The following is a 15,274-nucleotide window of genomic DNA, read 5'->3' as shown; positions in this document are numbered from 1 at the left end:
GTTGGCAACTGAAAACTAGTATACAAAACTATATTGAGCACTTGGAAAAAAAGTATGTGTGCTCAAAAAAAAAAAAAAAAGAGAGGAAGGAAAAGTACATGTGTATTCCAGTGTGTCTCGGTGCTAAAAGTTCATGTGGTTTTATTCCCTTTTTGAAAAAAGGTACATTTTGTATCTTCCAGATTTTTTTACATGAATTCTATTTTGGAAAAAAAAAAAAAAGTAAAGTAAAAAGAAGGGGTCCCAGAATGGCCCCCTCCTCCCAACTGCTCCTGGAAGGTCACAGCCAGCCAGTGGAAGTGGGGTAGGGGGGGTGTGGAGGTGGCCACTGCCCTGTGCTGCACGCTTTCCCCCTCCAGTGAGCCCATGAAGGACTCCTCCTGTCAAATGGTCCTGCAGCCGTGCCTGGTGTCCCTTGGAGCCTTGCACACAGCTGAGGGGCTAATTCCTTCCAGGGGATAACCCCAGGGTGTCCCCATCTTCTGCCCACCTATTTCCTATCCCTTCCCACAGGCTCAGCTCCAGGCCTCCCAACTCTGACTGCAGAGCAGAAGCACCTGAGAACTTTGACATCCAATGAGCGCTCAGGCCCCACCCCAGAACAAAGAAAAGCCCAAATCTATCAGAATTTTTAAACAGCTCCCAGGTGATTCTGAAGGCCAGCTCAGTTGAGACACTCTGAGCTCCCCGTCCATGAGACTCACTCCTGTATCTCCTCCCTGGAAGCCTCAAGGCCTGCCCCCCCCCCCCACCCCCTGCAACAGCATCCCAAAGACCTAAGACCAAGTTTCACTCGGCTTTCCTCAGCCCCAGTGATTTTTCTGTTTAACAAGAGCCTGCCTGGAAAAAAGATCAGGACCCAAAGACCTGAAGGAGGGATTTCAGGCCAGTTTAGGGCAAGGAGCTCTGCTCACCACATTTTAGTGGCTACTCACAGACCAAAGAGAGTTATATCAACTTTTGCTTCCTAAGTACACCTCATCTCACTCCTGCCCACCACCCACCATTCTCCCATCCATCATCTAGACCCTCAAGGCACTGGCCAATCTCGGGAAGCTCTGTAGTTTGTCCCTCCCAGCTCCTGGAGGGAGTGATGCTAGCCCTGTCCTTTGGCCTTCTGTCCAGGTCAGTCACCCTTTCCATCTCTCCCCCCTGGAGGATGGCTACTCACCAGGATGGAGAGGATCACGGGCCCCCGAATGACCCACCAGATGGACTCATTGGCATTGACATCCCAGCACCTGTGGAGGGGTGGCCAGGCATGGTTAGGAGTGGAGAGCCAAGGTGACCAGGAAAGACCAGTTCCCCACACTGGTGGCCCTGAACCCTGTGGGTGTGTGCCCAGGACTGTTCTAACTGACCCTGTTCTGCTGCCCAGGAGCGTCTCTGAGGCCACTGGAGCAGCTCCCTGTCCCTGTGCATGTCCAGTGAGTGTCTGGGGCAGTAGATAGTACATGGAACCTGAGAGCCAGAAGATCCCAGAGCCCAAAGCCAGCACAGTGACAAACTGCCAAGAATGGCCAGGCAGGTGACATCAGTGAGTGAAGGGGCTGGGTGACTGTCATGTGACCTCAGGACCCTGGGACACCAGGTGAAGGGAGTATTTGGCAAACTGGAGAGCATGAGTGTGGCCTAAGGCAACCCCGACTCTGCTCCCGCTGATTTTTGCCTCAAAGGGAAATGAGAGATGTTGGTAGAACGTCTCATGTTTTCCAGAGAAGCTAAAAATCCCAATTTAAAAAAAAAATCTAATTCACCCAATGAAAATAATTACTTTGAAACAATTATTTGGGAGGCACATTTGGACTGCAAGACACCGGTAAGCCTCATACTGGCTCGGGTGCATCAGTGTGTCTATGAGCAACTGCCTCTGTTCTGTCACGCTGCCTCACTTTGTCCCCGGCTTTCTTTCTTTCTTTTTAAAGATTTTCTTTATTTATTTATTCATTCATGAGAGACAGAGAGAGAGGCAGAGACATAGGCAGCGGGAGAAGCAGGCTCCATGCAGGGAGCCCGACGTGGGACTCGATCCCAGGACCCCAGGATCACGCCCTGAGCCGAAGGCAGATGCTCAACCACTGAGCCAGCCAGACGTCCCTCCCCGGCTTTCTTTCAAGCTTCTCTCTGCGTGCCTACTTCCCAGCAGCCCCACCTGGGTTTACCTCCATCCTCAGAGCCTGGGATCTTTAGAGAACAAAGTTAGATCTCTTTATCCCCATCAGGGGTTACGGGAATACAACTGTGCCCGCCTCTGTTGGACTCTCAAACACCGGGGTGTAGGGAGGAGCAGAGGAGAGATACCCCAGGAGGCAGGAAAAGCCGGGTTGGCCCAGAGCTCCCTCTCTGAGCGGCACCTGCCTGGAGTTTCACGGCTCCTGCCAGGCACCTGCAGGAGCTGATGGGGTGGGCAGGAAGGGAGGCAGGCCCAGGAGGGTGCGGGCGTGGTGAAGGCCACGACCCACACCACTAGCCCAGCACTCCGGGGTACTCGCCTGTGGCCCCCAGTGTGAAAAACAGGCCATTCCTAGAAGTGTCCATCCTGCTTGAAGAGCTGGACAACATAAAATACACTCTTGTTACCTCTCCTTCAAACAGCTTACCCGACATCTTCCAGAAAGTGCCTGCTGATAGCCCACGAAGCAACAAAAATGGCCGGGGAACCTGAGGATTAAAAATAAAGGGAGGGGTGGGGGAGAGGGGACTCAATTTTCAACACCCATACAGCAACAGGGCAGTGAGCCCGGCCTAGGAGTGAGCAGGTGCCACAGACACCCCCTTGGAAATCCTGTGCAAATGGGTAGGCTCCTGCTTCTAGGGTACTAGGCACACCCTGGCAACTGAGGCAGAATCAGAAGGATTTTTTTTTCTTTTTTTTTTCTTTTTTTTTTTATGATAGTCACAGAGAGAGAGAGAGAGAGAGAGAGAGAGGCAGAGACACAGGCAGAGGGAGAAGCAGGCTCCATGCACCGGGAGCCCGACGTAGGATTCGATCCCGGGTCTCCAGGATCGCGCCCTGGGCCAAAGGCAGGCGCCAAACCACTGCACCACCCAGGGATCCCAGAATCAGAAGGATCTTGAACACCACAGTGGGCTCAGGGTGTCCTGGGAGCCTGGGCCAGACCCGGCCGGCCCACTGCAGGGAGAGAAGGGGACAGTGATGATCTACACCTGCGCTGTCCTGGGCAGTGGCTCCTCGCCACGCGTAGCCATCGAGTACTTGCTACGTGGCTGGTCCCAGTGGAGATGTGCTGTAAGTGCAAGATGCCAGATTTTGAAGATTTAGTAGGAATAAGAGAATGTGTAATATGCTAATTTTATATTAATTATATGTTGAAATGATAATATTTTTACACCAGGCTAAAGAAAATATATTATTATTATTATTATTATTATTATTATTATTATTTAGAGATTTTATTTATTTATCCTGAGAGACACACAGAGAGAGGCAGAGACACAGGCAGAGGGAGAAGCAGGCTCCCTGTGAGAAGCTTGATGTGGAACTCGCCAGCAACACCCCAGGATTACAGCCTGAGCCAAAGGCAGATGCTCAACCACTGAGCCACCCAGGTGCCCTAAAATATATTATTGAGATTGATTTTACCTGCTTCTTTTTACTGTGTTTGCTGTGGCTACTAGAAGATTTTAGGTTATACATGGCTCATTCTGTTTCTAATGGCCATGCTCACGTGCACCTGCACAGTAACAGCCCTGCCCCTGGGCTGCTCAGTTTTCAGACCTCCAGCAACCAGGTTTACACCCTAGCCCCTCATCCCCAGGCAGAGAATTAAAGGATTTTTCTCTGGAAGAGGCAAACAGCCCCAGACAAAGGGTCTAGTGATCATGAGGCTGGGGACCCCCCAACACAGTGGCCACCTCCAGCCCCATCTCCCTCAAGAGACATGACACACACACCCCTCTACCCCACACACAAGATGTTCAGTCAGCACTGAAATGACTCATTCTTAAACATGAACAGACAGTCAAGGTCACGGACATCTGAGGAAAGCTGATTACATAAAAGACAAGGACCAAAATAATCAGAGAGAAGGAACTCAAAGGAAGCAGACCATGCAGGCTGCAGGAGGCACTTGAACAAAACAACTCTAAGGAGTATCATCAGAGAGATAAGAGGAAAGATTACATCTGCAAGACCCAAACAGGATGCTGAAAATAGGGAGCAGTCGGAGAACCAGGAAGAGGTCTTAGAAATTGAATATATGATAACCAAGATAAAAGACTCTATAGATGGGTTGGAGGATAGAGACCAGGAATTGCCCGGAAAGCAGAACACAAAGAGGATAATGAAAAGTAGGAGGAAAGACAGGAAAAAAAATCAGAGGTCAATTCCAGGATGTGCGCCATCTGATGAAAAGTTTTAGAAAGAGAGGATAAAAACCAAGGGGAAAGAAATCAAATAGGTGATGTAAGAACATTGTCTAAGAAAATGAAGGATGTGAGTTTCCAGATGAAAGGACCACCGGATGTCAGCGAAAAGGATGAAATCAGCTCGCTTGGGGGCACATCCCTAGGGCATTTCAAAACAGGGAACAGAGAGAAGACCCTCCAGCTTACGTAGAAAAAGATGAATAAAAATGCTCATGGGGGTGGGGGGAAGAATAACACAGCAGGGGTGCCTGGGTGGCTCAGCAGGTTAAGCATCCTCCTTTGGCTCAAATCATGATCTCGGGGTCCTGGGATGAAGTCCTGTGTCAGGCTCCCTGCTCAGCTGGAAGCCTGCTTCTCCCTCTCACTCTGCCCCTTACCCCTCAACCCCTGCTTACACATGCTCTCTCCCTCTCTTTCTCAAATAAATAAGTAAAATATTAAAAAAACAAAACAAAACAGAATAACACAGCACATCCTGTAACATCAGATGGGCAAAACAGAAAGCCTCCAAGATTCTAGGAGAAAACGAGTTTTTCAACCTAATTTCTATGCCCAGGAAAACTATGAATTTGGTGTGAAAGTTGAAAAAGATATTTTCAGATAATGCAATGCGAAAACATGTACCTTCCATGTACTCTTTGTTAGACAAGGACTAGAGTGTGTGCTCCAACACCACCAGGAGCAAACCACAGAGGAGATAAGAAATAAAGGAATAGGCTATGTAGAGGAAAACGAAAGAAATTCTCAGCATGAAGGGTAAGGGAATTGAGCAAGTCTAGAGAACAACCAGCCCAAATAGAGCAGGAAGGCAGAAGTCTCTTAAAAGACCATTGTTGGGTCTATTCGGCTAAATAGCATCCTCCCTAAGTTCATATCTACCCAGAACCTTAGAGCATGACCTGATTTGGAAAGAAGGTCTTTGCACATGTAATTAGGTAAAAGGAGGTCATAGGTCGTATTTATAAGGAAGCCAGTCATATGGGGGCCCTAATCCAATATTGCTGGCATTCTTATAAGAAGGCCATGAGAGACACAGAGGGAAAGGACTCACAGAGGGAAGAGGCCACATAAAGACAAAGGCAGAAATCGAAGGATGCATCCCTAAGCCAAAAACCACCAAGGACTGCCAGCAATGACCAGAAGCTAGAAGAGAGAGAGGCATGGGGCATTCCAGAAGGAATCAACCCTGCTCGAATCTTGATTTTGAACTTCTGGTCACCAGAACCGTGAGAGAATAAATTTCTGTTGTTTTGAGGCACCAAGTTTGTGGCAATTTGTTTACGCAGCCCATAGGAAACTAAGACAGCAGGAAGAGACCAAACAAATAGGAACTAATAGATTTCCTGTTGACATTGGATGATTTGGAAAACAGCCATCGGAGCGTCTTCTAGTTCTGTGGGAGAATTTGGGGGAATTAAGTACAGGAGCATAAAACAAGTAAGTCAATTAAAAGTGACTCCATAAAAAACAAAAGGTTAGACATTGGAAGTAAAATCATTGTACACAACTCAGCTCTGCAGTAAACATTTACGTAGACATACTGATATATACATCGAAGAGGACTTAACCCAAAGTGGAAAAACTAGTGATAGGATAGAGGTAGCGGATAGAGAATTTTACAATCTTACTGTCCATCATTTAGAGTCAACCAATAGTGCCTCAGATGGACAAATCAGGGAATAGTAGAATCTTTTTTAGAAACACAAGAGTGAACATTAGAAGGACCAGCTAAGGAGTTGTATGGTGTCACCTCTGGGCAGAAGTGGGGGCAAGAGACTGCATTTTGTCATCGTAAGTCTTGTGGTCCTATTTAATTCTTTAAACCAAGTATGTGCATGACTTTAATAAAAATAACATTTTTCCAAAAATTCCCTGCCTTATTTTTGGGTGCTTTGGGCAAAGAACATAGGTTCTGAAGGGCCACCTATTCATTGTCTTCCATCTTTAACAGAGTGGGTGGAAAGTGGGAGAACCGATAATGGCTCGAGTTAGGGTTTCCCAGCGTGATCTCCAGACTATCAGTATCAGAGTCACTGGGGCCTTAGTAGAAATGAAGAGTTTCTCAGTGAGTGGGAGCTTGGTTCATCTTCCTAAAAGCCAAAGGTATCACCATTTTCTGGGTACAGGCTGACACCCCAGCCACCTTGAAAAAGTGTAAGTGTTGGATAAGTATTAAAAACCTTAAAAGTGGGCAGCCCCAGTGGCGCAGCGGTTTAGCACCGCCCGCAGCCCGGGGTGTGATCCTGGAGACCCAGGATCGAGTCCCACATCGGGCTCCTTGCATGGAGCCTGCTTCTCCCTCTGCCTGTGTCTCTGCCTCTCTCTCTCCCTCTCTCTCTCTCTCTGTCTCTCATGAATAAATAAAAAAAATCTTTAAAAAAAAATAAACCTTAAAAGTGCTCACTCCTGATTTCAGCGATCCCAATTCTAGGATTCCATATTACATGGAAATAAGCTTAGCTCACAAAAATATTTGTCACTGTGCTATTTATAATAGTGGAAAATTAGAAACAACTTAAATATCCATATGATAGGTATTTGGTTAAATATGTCCATGGACTAGTTAAAAATGTTTATGGAAAGGGTAGAAAAATACAGAGTATGCTTGTGTGTTAATGGAAAGAAGCAAGATTCAGAATTCTACATATGGAATGACCACAAAATTGCAGAGAAAAACTGAGTAGGAAAAATAGTCTGGAGGGAAACCAAAAAAATTTTTCATTAGATGAGACCAGGGTAATTTTTTTTCTACTAAAAAAAATGTTTTTTCACTTTTACAGTGAGCATGAACTCATTTAAGCAACCTATCTCTGGGGAAACAAGTTGCATATAAACTTAGGAGGGGCCCCTGCTTTTGCAAGAGAACAGCTTCACCCAGACAAACACCTTAGACCTTCCTGAGTCCCTTCATGGTCTCCTCAGGACTATGCAGGCAGAGAGGAGGAACCGCTGTTTTAACGGCTGTTTTATGTGCTGTTCCACCCTGAGGGCCTGGCATGTAGTAGATGCTCAGTAAATATTTAAGGAAGAAAGGATGGCTCTCATGATCTCATTTAAACTCTTTTAAAAACTCATTTAAACCCTGGGATTGAGCCCTGAGCAGGTGCTCCTCCCCACCAGCTTGTGCTCTCTTTCTCTCAAGTGAATACACAAAATCTTTAAAAATAAATAATAAAATAAAATAAACCCTCCTAAAAAATCTGTGATGGGGATTCACAATCCAATTTTGTCTCATTGCTAGACCACGACACCTTTGAAGCTGGAATTGTTTTTGGTTTTGTTTCTGTAATCTCTAGAAGCCCCTCCTAGCACAAAGAAATACTCGAAGGAAGCCAAATAAATTGTGATCCTGGTATTACAGATAATGAAACTGCCCATGTTCATATGGTGAGATCCCGGCAGATTTGGGAGCCAAAGTCAGTGAATGAGGTTAGAAACTGGGTGCTTTTTTGGGGTCACCTGCATAAAGCAAGTCCCTGGTTTCCCAGCACTCTGGGACTACTGTCCTATGCAGAAATCCAAAGATCTGCAGAGCCCCACAGCTCCCACTGGCCAAGGGTCATGTGCTAATCAGGCTGCCAAAGTCTACAGGAGGGCTCAGTGAGCTCTGGCACCTCAGGTGACTTTCCTGATGTGAGGAGATAGGGCCCTTGCATGTAAGGATTCAGACAAGCAGAAAAGACAGGACATTCCTGGCAAGGGCACTTCTTAATTAAAGACACTAAGAAGAAAGCAAGTGAAATTAATGGCTGGTACACATGACTATCCCTGTTAGCATATGAGTCACTCAAAGGAACCTGGCTATCTTTCTAGAGCCCAGTGGGTAGCTCACATATGTTCATCAAATGAATACAGATGGATGGATGGATGGATGGATGGATGGATGGATGGATGGATGTACAGATGGATGGATGGATGTACAGATGGATGGATGGGTACATATATGGATGGGTGGATGGTTCGATGTATAGATGAATGGGTAGGTGGGTGGATGGATGGATGGATGTCTGTTAATGGCAGAATAAGAATTTAGGGCCTTTGGAAATACACAAGCCTTGGTTTGAATCCTGGGTCTGCTCTTGTCTGCAGTGTGAGCTGAGCATATTACATCCTTTCTTTGAGCAGGTTTCTTTGAGAGGCTTCTGGAGGTTGTTGTGGCAATTAAATAAGCACGTAAAGCACTGTACTCATAGTAATTGCTCAAGAAATGGAAGTTATCATCTTCACTGATTAGAAATGAAAGGGGGAAGAGATGGAATGGGGCCTGTAGTTGGCTCTCTTACTACTATTTCCCCTCTTTCCACAAACAAACCCTGAATTTCCTTTGGGAAACCATGTGGTTTGGGTAGCTTAAGCCAATCAGTGTATTTCCCTCACTCAGGCCTCTGTGATTGGTTCAAGGATGTATATGAGATAAGCCGGTCTAATCAGAGTGAACCTCAGAGTATTTGCTGGGAATGCTCGGACACAGCCTTTTTCTCTCATTGGATATAACAAGGAATCTGGTAGACCAGAAGCTGTTGGTCTAATGATAAAGCCAATGTTAGAGAAGGCAAAGTAGAAAGACAGATGCAAAGAAATGTAATTGAGCTGCTGGATCCAGCCTCATCTGAAGTTGGCAGTCCCTGAGCTTTTCAGATATAGGAGCCAATTGATTTATGTTTAAAGCTGATCTAAGCCAGGTTTTCTGATACCTACAGTCAAAAGTACCCTAACTGATATAGAAAGGAAGCAAGAATGAAAATATGTCAGCAGAATGTCTAAGGAAGACAAGTGTTGGGTTGTATTGAATGGTAAGAGACTTTGGGTAGCCAAAATTGGGGATATATTTTAGCTTTTAATTCCCATTTGACATACAAATAAACCAGAACCAGGGCCTTAAATAAGAAGCAGCCTGCCTGATTCCACAAGTTGGCTAACTTAACTAAGCGTGGGGCTGGAACTAGAAACCAAATTCTCTAATTCAGCACCTTTCCCCATATACCACAGCCGTTATACCCATGGAGAAACATACCCCATCCGAGGGCAACAAATCCCTGGAGACACTTCCTTTCCGAGAAGAAAGAGATGACGAGGAGTGTGTGAAGGTAGAGACCTTCTACCAGCAGCCAGGCGTAGTTGGCCATGATGCAGTACTGGAAGAAAGCCATGACCAGCTTACAGCCCACCTGGACAGAGAGAGGCAGGTGAGCCCCAGGCTAGGTGACAGTGGGCCTCCCTCTAGTGGCCACCCCCAAAGGAAGTGACAGGGTGTGGTAAGGGTCAGGTCACAGAGGGAGTCTCTGGGGCTCATGGCCATCCGCTGTGACCTTCTACTCTCAAAAGACCAGGCCTACAGAGGTGTCTAGAGGGCGGAAGTCCACATGCCAACAGGCTCAGACAAGAAGGCTAATGGGCCATCACAGAAGCAGGAATTGCATTCAAACCCTGGAACTGGCTGCCAGTTGTAAACCTGTGTCAGGTAGGGCCCAAATCCCACATTCCTCATTTGCAGTTGAGAACACAGGTCTGGAGAAGGAAAGGGATTTCTGAGCAATGGCCTAACAAAATCCTTTCCAAGCTATTTCCACAGAAACAGATGAAAAGAAGGGACGTACCAATTATGTCAGGAGGCAACATTGATTATAGTGAAAACAGCCCCTCATTGGCACACTGCGTCTGTTCTGGAGACCTCTAACTACTGGATGGGGATGGGTGTTGGCTGTGCCTGGTTATGGGCATGTCTCTTACAGGGATCACCAGAAGCCATGCCTGGGGACTTATGGGGCACGAGGCTCCCTTGCCAGCAAGGCAACCCTTCCGACACTACAAGGGTCTCCTTTGCTTTCACTGAGCTGTTCCCTGGGGAGAAGACAGCTTCTGGGATGGCCCAAGGGCTGCTACATGGACTGCTTCGAGGTCACATCCACAGAGGAGGAGCGCCCAGTGCTGCCCTGCTGGCCAGCTGTGGTTCCTGGCCTACAGCCACCCATAGATTCTGATTCTAGGCAGGGCCCATGCTTGGCCTGTGAGTCTGCTGTTTAGTGGGCCCCAAGGAGGTTCCCTACTGGCACTGCTAGACTTCTGGCTAGTTGAGGTGGGGGGCCTGAATTTAAGTCTTTTTTTTTTTTTTTAAGATTTTATTTATTTATTCATAGAGACAGAGAGAGAGAGGCAGAGACACAGGGAGAAGCAGGCTCCATGCAGAGAGCCTGATGTGGGACTTGATCCAGGGTCTCCAGGATCACGCCCTGGGCTGCAGGCGGCGCTAAACCGCTGTGCCACCGGGGCTGCCCGAATTGAAGTCTTCTGACTCTCACTCTGGTCCTCTTCCTTCATCCTGCCAATCTCCCTGGGAGATTCCGTTTGAGTCGGAAAACACACACACACACACACACACACACACACACACACACACACACAGAACTATAAACCTTAACAGATCTGTAAGGAATTACAGATACGAGCCAGGGAGGGAAGGGGAGTGACAGGCAGGTTGATCAAACCAATCTCAATCTCCAATCCCTTTCTCCTTTGTTTGCCTCTGCTGTGGAGATTATGATAGTAAAAAACTCAATCTCCCAGCTTCCTTTGCAGTTAGCTGTGGTCACCTGACACAGTTCTAGCCAATGAAATGTAGACAGGTGTCTTGGGGGCAGGTGTTCTTTCCCATCCACAAAAGGCAAAGCTGCCCAAAGACAAAAGCTGTTTAACCCTGACAGTCTTGCTTGGCTGGAACATGGATGTGAGGCCTGGGGCTTCAGCAGCCATATTGTAAACATGTGGTGTAAAGCATGAAATCAAGCACCGTGGAGCATAAAGAAGGAAAATGATTGTGTCCACCACGGCATCATGGAGCCCCTGTGCCACCTCCAGATTTCCCATCTGCGGACTGTTTATGTGGGAAACCCCCATCTCTCTAAGCCACTGATGCATAGTTTTCTGTTATATGCGGCAAAAGGGATTCCCAACTGATACACAGAGTGATATTGCAAAGAATTAAGAGTCGTCATCTGAGCCTGCAGAAGGAGGAAGGGGGTTAGATTTAACAAAACAATAGTTTCACTACAGACCTGCAGATGTGGACACACAGGCGTGTGCTCCCATTTTGCTTTCTACAACCGACCTCAATCCTCTTTAGACTTGGCCATCTGTCCACAGCTGGGCCTTTGCAGGTGGAGGGAAAGCCTCGCTACCTATCTAATTGCTCCAGTGGCTAATCCACTCCTGGATGCTGGGAGTCAAAGGGCAGCTTCCAGCAGCTTCCTGACAAACTGCTCACATACATGACCCAGACTATGCACTGGAGATGCAGGACTCTCCCCCATCCCCAGGTCTAGCCCAGCACCGGCCCCTCTGCTCTAGGCATGAAGTGCAGCCAAAGTAGGTACTTGGGGGCGGGGCAACGGGGCCGCCACCCTTTCAAAATTAGGCTGGGGAAGGCGGGCAGGCCTGGCCACACGCTGGGGCCTGCAGGTGTGTTACCCTGTGGGCATCACAGTGAGCAACATCGTCCGAGGAGAAGAGCACCGCGTCCTTGATGAAGTTGGACAGGGCACGCAGGATGAAGGACACGAAAAGGTGCATATGGATGTAGTTTCGGGTGCAGTGGAGCCTCCTGGAGGGAAAGAATGCAAGGGTGTGGGGCCAGAGCCACAGGCACTCTGCCACACATTAGCTCTACGACCTTGAGCAAACCTTTTCACCTGCCGGAGCCTGAGCCTCCTCCTCTGCAGAAAGGGTCAAAGTCGGATACTCGTTCAGTCTTCTGGTACCAGAAGTAGGCTTTCTTATGGGGAACCCATCCCAGCGCTGGGTGGGGGTGGCTCCAAACCCCCTACCCTGTTGATAGACCTGACCAATCAGAGTACTCCAACCCCTGGCTGCAGTGATTGGCTCAGGCTGGGTGTGGGACCCAAGCGCGACCTATGAGAACCTCCCCCCACCCCTCCCCAGGACTTTCATTGCAACTAATGGGCAAGCGGCTCTCCTTGTTCTGATGTGGCTGAGCCCGTGGAATGTACCCCTGGGGCTGCTGGTGGTTGTCTCTGCCACCCCTGCAGAGAGCCTGCCTAAGGATGAGGCCAATGCAGAGTCGAGAAAGGGAGGGAGACAATCTAGTTCTGCTGATACCTTTGAGCACCTAGATCCAGCCATTCCTAAAGCCCGACAAAGCCTAAAGCCTTTGTCAATTATGTAGGTCAGGTCACCTTTGTTTCCTTAAACTGTTTTAAGGTGGATTTCTATTTCTTGCAACCAAGAGTCTGGCTAACATCCCTATGAAATGGGGCTCATGATACCTATCTTACAGCATTGTGTGAAAATTACAAATAGCACATGTAAAGCAAGTGGTGCAGTGAGTTCCTAGATATGGTCAGGAAATGCTAAATGAATAGAAATATGAATAAGGCCACAGGGATATTAGTGTTTTGCCACAGGTAAGATCGAGAGCAAGAGGCCACAAGGTGGCCCACCCATACCTTCCTTTTTCCGGCCCAAGTAATTTAAAGAGACCCAAGTTCTGTGCCTGGAGAAGGCTGGGGAGACAGAGGGCTGGCAATGTGTTCTCACCGGAAAGCACAGAGGATGCTGAGGGCGACCAGGAGCATCACCAGGGAGGAGCTATAGCCCACGGTGTACATGACCTTCAGCTTCATCAGGTACTCGTGCTGCAGAGAGAGGCGTGTGTCAGCCCCACCCACCCACCCACCCGGCCGCCTGTGCTGTTTTCTGCCTCAGAGATACCTGCTGGGGCCACGTGAACCTTTCAATACGGACTGCTACACTGATCACTCCACGGGCCTCAATTCATAGACTGGGAACATCTTGGCTTTGGAGAAAGCCTCGGGGATCATCTGCTGCCAAACTCAATCTTCTACTCCATGTACAGCGCCCCTTACCACCACCCTGAATTCAAGCCTTTTGCTTGAACACCTCCAGGAATACAGGCTCACTGCCTTTTAGGAAGTCAGCTGCTATACAGCAGTGCAAAATATTAGATCATTTTTTTCTCCTGTGAAGCTAAAATCTATTACTTTTCAATTGTACTTATTGGTTCTTCTTCTGGACCCACTCCTGGAGCCACTTGAAATAAATTGAATTTGTCCGTACCTAAGGCCTATCGTTATTTTTTAAAAATAAGCGTGTCATTTTGAGATAGTTTTGGACTTATAGAAGAGTTGCAAATATCGTACAGAGATCTGTCATTTCTTAATACAGCTATTCTACTCACTCATCTCTCACATACATTCTCAGAATGACATTTTTCCTGTGTCTTCAATCTCTTGCCACAATCCTTCATCCTTCTGTTCAATTGATATGCTCTATCGTCAACATCCTTCCTAAATAAGACACCCAGAACTGGTAGCTGGAAAGCTCCAATGTATTCTCTGACCAGGAAGGAGGATCATCACTTCCCCTGACCTGTACACCGCACGCCTATTAATGCAGCCAACCATCACTTCACATTACTGACTCATCTTTGATTCAGAAAGATCTCAGTGGGATGGAAAAATATGACATATAAAGATAAATATAAACCTTGCATCTTTTAGATCCAAAAAAAAAAAAAAACTAGTATGACAGTCTTAAAAAGAAATCAGAGAAATGAAAATTAAACAAACAATGTTATATACCATTTGTTCCCAACCAAATTAGCAAATATTTAAAGGCAATAATATCCTATGCAGGTGATGGTATAGTGGGAGTAAAAATTGCTTCAATCTCTCTGGAAAGTATCATGTATCAAGAACCTTTGAAATATGCATTCCGGGATGCCTGGGTGGCTCAGTGTTTGAGCATCTGCCTTTGGCTCAGGTCCTGATCCCAGGCTCCTGGGATCGAGTCCCACACCAGGCTCCCTGCAGGGAGTCTGCTTCTTCCTCTGCCTGTGTCTCTGCCTCTCTCTCTGCATCTCTCATAAATGAATAAATAAAATCTTTTTTAAAAAGTGTATTCCAAAAAAAAAAGTGTATTCCTTTTGACCTCCCTTCTACCTCTAACAATTAGTTCTAAGAAATGAGCACACACACACACAAGAAGAAATAAACACAAAAGGAAAAGCATATTTATACATCACAAGATATTTATCACAGAACCATTGTGATGAAAAACACTCAAATGTCCCACAATAGAAGAACAATTAACAAAATTATTTTAAATCAAATTATTTTAATGTATGCCACCATTAAGATGATGCTCACCAAGAGTTTTAAAAGATGTCAGCACATGCTAAGAATGTAACATTAAGCGAAAAACCAGAATTCAAATTTTACATGTACAGTGTGATTCTTGCCATCTGTTTTTAAAAAGTGGTAAGTTGAATGACATGAAAATGCCCTTTTTTTGTAGGTCAAATGATTGAATACTGGTCATTTCATGTGGTTCAATCTCCTACATGCATAGATCACAAGATTGTAAAAAGAAAGATGTATTAGATGTTAATAATGGCTAACTTGGGGTGATAAGTTTGTGGACATAGTTGTTATTTTTATTTGTATTTTTTCCACACTTTTCATTTCTCTCCAGTGGGTAAGTACTATTTTATAGCCAGAAGAAAAGGGTAATTAATTAAAAAGAAAAGAAAAGAAAAGAAAAAACAGGCACAAGGATAGTTTTGGGGAAATCTTGCTGACAGCTGTTCATATGAAAATGACCTTGAAGTTCAAATGGCCCAAGCTCCGTGGTGTTAATACTGCAGGGAAAGAATACAGGCTTTGGAGCCCAGAGACAAGGTTTCCAAACCCAGGGCTGTTACTCACCAGCAGTGTGACCTTGGGCAAATTACTTAACTTCTCTGAGCCTCAGATTCCTCATCTGCAAAATGTGGATAATATCTACTTTGCAGGCTTGTAGGAACAAATAAAGTATCAGGTGGGGTATCTAGACAATGCGTGGCACTTAGAAG

General features: G+C 46.5%; 1 protein-coding gene across 3 annotated transcripts in view; it reads right to left on the bottom strand.

The window, feature by feature from the left end:
* SCTR (secretin receptor) overlaps window positions 1-15,274 on the bottom strand; it is a 72,561-nt gene that overhangs the window by 9,195 nt on the left and 48,092 nt on the right. For 2 of the 3 annotated variants that reach the window (XM_026017745.2, XM_072757561.1), the window contains exons 5-9: window positions 12,940-13,037; window positions 11,854-11,986; window positions 9,404-9,557; window positions 2,601-2,661; window positions 1,172-1,241 (exon numbers count right to left, since the gene is read on the bottom strand). In XM_026017745.2, the coding sequence (XP_025873530.1) occupies window positions 1,172-1,241; window positions 2,601-2,661; window positions 9,404-9,557; window positions 11,854-11,986; window positions 12,940-13,037 (516 nt within the window). The remainder of the gene's footprint in view (window positions 1-1,171; window positions 1,242-2,600; window positions 2,662-9,403; window positions 9,558-11,853; window positions 11,987-12,939; window positions 13,038-15,274) is intronic. The other variant, XM_026017746.2, reaches the window with a different exon arrangement.

Source organism: Vulpes vulpes, chromosome 5, assembly GCF_048418805.1.
Source record: "Vulpes vulpes isolate BD-2025 chromosome 5, VulVul3, whole genome shotgun sequence".
NCBI lineage: Eukaryota > Metazoa > Chordata > Mammalia > Carnivora > Canidae > Vulpes > Vulpes vulpes.
Note: the sequence above shows the minus strand (reverse complement) of the source record. Positions and strands in the feature narration are given on the sequence as shown.